At 42.2% G+C, this 4,702-nt stretch overlaps 1 protein-coding gene across 1 annotated transcript in view; it reads right to left on the bottom strand.

Annotated features, from left to right (window-relative positions):
• Nucleotides 1–4,702, bottom strand: part of Mgam (maltase-glucoamylase) — a 113,112-nt gene that overhangs the window by 67,357 nt on the left and 41,053 nt on the right. Inside the window, exons 20-21 of the mRNA XM_031381069.1 lie at nt 4,132–4,188; nt 3,518–3,642 (exon numbers count right to left, since the gene is read on the bottom strand). Of these exons, the coding sequence (XP_031236929.1) occupies nt 3,518–3,642; nt 4,132–4,188 (182 nt within the window). The remainder of the gene's footprint in view (nt 1–3,517; nt 3,643–4,131; nt 4,189–4,702) is intronic.

The following is a 4,702-nucleotide window of genomic DNA, read 5'->3' as shown; positions in this document are numbered from 1 at the left end:
AGAAAGAGCAATTTACAAACTCATGTGGAATAACAAAAAACCCAGGATAGCCAAAACTATTCTCAACAGTAAAGGAGCCTCTGGTGGAATCACCATCCCTGATCTTAAGCTGTACTACAGAGCAATTGTGATAAAAACTACATGGTATTTGTACAGTGATAGGCAGGTAGATCAATGGAATAGAACTGAAGACCCAGAAATGAACCTACAAACCTATGGCCACTTGATATTTGACAAAGGAGCTAAAACCATCCAGTGGAAAAAAGACAGCATTTTCAACAGATGGTGAACACATCAAAACGATCATCCACCATGATCAACTGGGGGTTAGCATGTAGAAGAATGCAAATCAATCCATTCCTATCTCCTTGTACAAAGCTCAAGTCCAAGTGGATCAAGGACCTCCACATAAAACCAGATACACTGAAACTAATAGAAAGGAAAGTGGGGAAAAGACTCGAGCACATAGGCACAGGGGAAAATTTCCTGAACAGAACACCAATGGCTTATGCTCTAAGATCACGGATTGACAAATGGACCTCATGAACTTGCAAAGCTTCTGTAAGGCAAAGGACACTGTCAATAGGACAAAATGGCAACCAACAAATTGGGAAAAGATCTTTACCAATCCTATATCTGACAAAGGGCTAATATCCAATATATACAAAGAGCTCAAGAAGTTAGACTCTAGAGAACCAAATAACCCTATTTAAAAAATGGGGTACAGAGCTAAACAAAGAATTCTCAACTGATGAATACCGAATGGCTGAGAAGCACCTAAAGAAGTGTTCAACATCCTTAGTCATCAGGGAAATGTAAATCAAAACAACACTGACATTCTACCTCACTCCAGTCAGAATGCCTAGGATAAAAAACTCAGGTGACAGCAGATGCTGTCAAGGTTGTGGAGAAAGAGGAACACTGCTTCATTGATGGTGGAACTGCAAGCTGGTACAACCACTCTGGAAATCAGTTTGGCAGTTCCTCCAGAAATTGGACATAGTACTACCAGAGGACCCAGTTATACCACTCCTGGGCATATACCCAGAAGATGCTCCAACATGTAATAAGGACACATGCTCCACCATGTTCATAGCAGCCTTATTTATAATAGCCAGAACCTGGAAACAACCTAGATGTCCCTCAACAGAGGAATGAATACAGAAAATACAGAAAATGTGGTACATGTACACAATGGAGTACTACTCAGCTATTAAAAACAATGAATTTATGAAATTCTTCTGGAAATAGATGGATCTGGAGAATATCATCCTGAGTGAGCTAACCCAATCACAAAAGAACACACATGTTATGCATTCTCCGATAAGTGGATATTAGCCCAGAAGATCAGAATACACAAAGTACAAACCACAAACCACAAGAAACTCAAGAAGAAGGAAGACCAAAGTGTGGATACTTTGTTCCTTCTTAAAAGGGGGAACAAAATGCCCATGGAAGGAGTTGTAAAGACTAACTATGGAGCAGAGACTAAAGGAAGGACAATTCAGAGACTGTTCCACCTGGGAATTCTTCCCATATTCAATCATCAAATCTAGACACTATTGTGGATGCCAGCAAGTGCTGGATGACAGGAGCCTGAAATAGCTGTCTCCTAAGAAGCTCTGACAGTACCTGACTCATACAGAAGTAGAGGCTCACAGCCATCTATTAGACTGAGTATAGGGTCCCCAATGAAGGAGCTAGAGAAAAGACCCAAGGAGCTAAAGGGTTTGCAGCCCCTTAGCATGAACAACAATATGAACTAACTAGTACCCTCAGAGCTCCCAGGGACTAAAATTCCAACCAAAGAGTACACATGGTGGGACTCATGGCTCCAGCAGCATATGTATAGCAGTGGATGGCCAAGTCATTCATCAATGGGAGGAGAGACCCTTGGCCCTGTGAAGGTTCTATGCCCCAGTGTAGGGGAATGCCAGGGCCAATAAGCAGGAGGCGGTGGGGTGGTGAGCAGGAGGAGAGGGGAGGGAACAGTGGTTTGTTTTAGTTTCTGGGGTTTTTTTTTGGTTTTGTTTTTTGTTTTTTGTTTTTTTTGGTGGGGGGAGGGAGGGAACCTGGGAAAGGAGATATTGTAAACAAAGAAAACATTTAATTAAAAAAAAAAAAAAAAAAAGAGTTCCCGAACTCAGTCATTAGGCTGTGGGTCTCTGCATCTGTTTCAGTCTGCTGCTATGTGGAGCCTCTCAGAGGACAGTTATGCTAGGTTCATTTCTGCAAGCATAACAGCAGATCATTAATAGTGTCAGGGATTGGTGCTTGCCCCTGAGATGGGTCTCAAGGTGGGAAGGCTCTTGGTTGGTCATTCCTTCAGTCTCTGCTCCATTTTTGTCCCTGCATGTCTTGTAGCAGATAAGCAGCCAGTTTTCATGTGGGTCCCCCAACAACTGGAACAGAGGCTGTCTCTAAAGCTGTTGCCTATCTATGGAATCTGTTCCCCAAACTGGGCTGCCTGGCCTGGCCTCAGTGAGAGAAAATGAGCCTAGCAGAGACTTGCTGTGCCAGGTGAAGGGGAGGAGGCATGGGGGAAGAAATCTGTGACAGGGAGACTAGGAAGGAAAGCAGATCAGGATTTAAAATGTATAAATAAATAAATAAATAAATTTTTAGAGACACATGATAAAAACATGCAGCTCGTCAGTAGAATGCAGATGGGGTCTACAACTGGAGTCAATGATGAGTAGAGATCTGTTACACTGGTAAGTGGATATATTATCTTATAATTTTAAATTTATTAAATTTAAAATATATTTTGATCACATTTCCCCACCACTGACCCAACCTTAAGTTCTTTCTCAAAAAGAAATAAAAACCAATACAAAAAAGCAAAAGCAAAAAACAAAACTTGAAGTCCATCATATGTCAGTCAGCTACTCCTGAAAATTACACCTGTTCTGAAGTGGTTGATATACCCAGAGTCAGTCTATTGATGAAAACTGATTGTCCTTCTCCCAGCAAGTACAAGTGACACTTCAGTTGTTAACCTTTGCCCTAGCAACTGGACTTTCATTTGTCACAGGAAGAGAAGAGCTTAGTGGAAGGAATGGAAAGGAAGATGAAGGTTTTAAAAAGATGGACGGTGGATCCAAATCTAGACATGAAAATGTGTGGGCCAAGAGCAGAGAACCACCAACAGACATGTAGGTGAAAGCAGGTAGGTGATCATCTAACCAGGTTTGCCCAGAATGGAGTCTTCCAAAGAAATGAGACTTTCGGTACCAATGCTGAACATGCCTTTGGAAACCAAGAAGACTGAGCATTCTAGCTGTCAGTGTGTTCTGACACATGCAGAGAGGTTGGGGGAAGAATAGAGTAAAATCCTTAAAAAACCAATGAGGTTACAGCTCTAGGTCATAAGCTTCTAGGAAAAAAGTCAAGTGAAGTCCAAAAAGACACACTCCACTCCAGCACCTTTCAAATCCATGGTCTAGACCAGACGATCCCTGAAATGTTGTCCTTGGGTGTCAGCCCTGTGCCCACTTAAAAAAATCCCATGCTATACCTGGCTTCTGTGGTTGTGGCTGGCTGTTGTGTGGGGAAGATGTAGCCCCCTCGAAGGTGAAGTCCAATCTTGTCTCCAGGAAGTTCCATCTCAATGCTTTGCTTTCTCCATGCCAATTGCTCTCCCTGAGGCAGGCAGATAAACACATTGGCTTCATAGCATAGGGACTTCCACCATGCTGAGTTCCCTACAGTGCTCTCTCTTTCTATTTAGCAGGATTTAGCAGAATTACTCTCTACCCAGACAAATGAAAGGAAGGCTAAAATGTAGGTCAGCTTGGGGCTTGTAGGACATTTTTGCCATGCTGAGCCTGTTTGATGTATATTATGAGAACTGATGCTACTGAGCTAATCATCTGATTTCTGGCCGAGCTCAAATAGTCTGTGAGGCTCTCTAATGCTTGCTCATGAGAAGCACTTTAAGTCTTTATATTCTTGTTGAGTGAAGTGTTAAAGTGACAGACTCTTTCTTCCGAAGCTGTGCTGTGAACTTATAGAAAACACTGCAAAAGCACTCCTCCGTGCTTGAATGGTAGATTCCTAGTTCTAGAGAGTCACCCTCTCTATGCAGCTGCAGCTGCTGGCTTGAGTTTAAGAACAGTTCCAGCTACTTACGGTCTCATAGTCGTACCAAGTGGCATTAGGCACATATGCTTTCACTTTCTCTGCACCCTAAAACCAAATTAAAAAAAAATTAGCCTCACAACTCAGCCTCTGATGACATAAGGATGTCTTAGTATAGGGCAGGGACTTCCCAGCCATATTCTGAGTACATATTGCTTCCCCTGTGCCATTGTACTATGCCCGTTTTTCCTAGTACAGATAAGAGAAACTGTAACATCACAATCTGAATATGGGGGGGCCACAGATGGGTTGGATTATAATTAGAAACAACAAAAATGATGATGAAATTTTAGCTTTCTGTGAGTTGTCTCATTTAATCGTCTCTGTGCCTCATTTGTTAGATGCAGTTATATAATTCTTGTTTTTGAAGTTAAGAAGCCTGCATTTCCACCTAGCTGGCAAAGATCATCTGCTCTGAAAACTTTGACTTCCCAGTGAGTGTTGGCCTCTGCTTCATCATGGCTCCGCATCTCAGAATCATAATAGTTAGTTTTACAACCCTGAGATTCCACCTCACACCAGTCAGAATGGCTAGGATAAAAAGCTCAGGTGACAGCATATG

Source organism: Mastomys coucha, unplaced genomic scaffold (genome assembly GCF_008632895.1).
Source record: "Mastomys coucha isolate ucsf_1 unplaced genomic scaffold, UCSF_Mcou_1 pScaffold20, whole genome shotgun sequence".
NCBI classification, from domain to species: Eukaryota; Metazoa; Chordata; class Mammalia; order Rodentia; family Muridae; genus Mastomys; species Mastomys coucha.
This window is presented reverse-complemented; position numbering and strand designations above follow the sequence as displayed.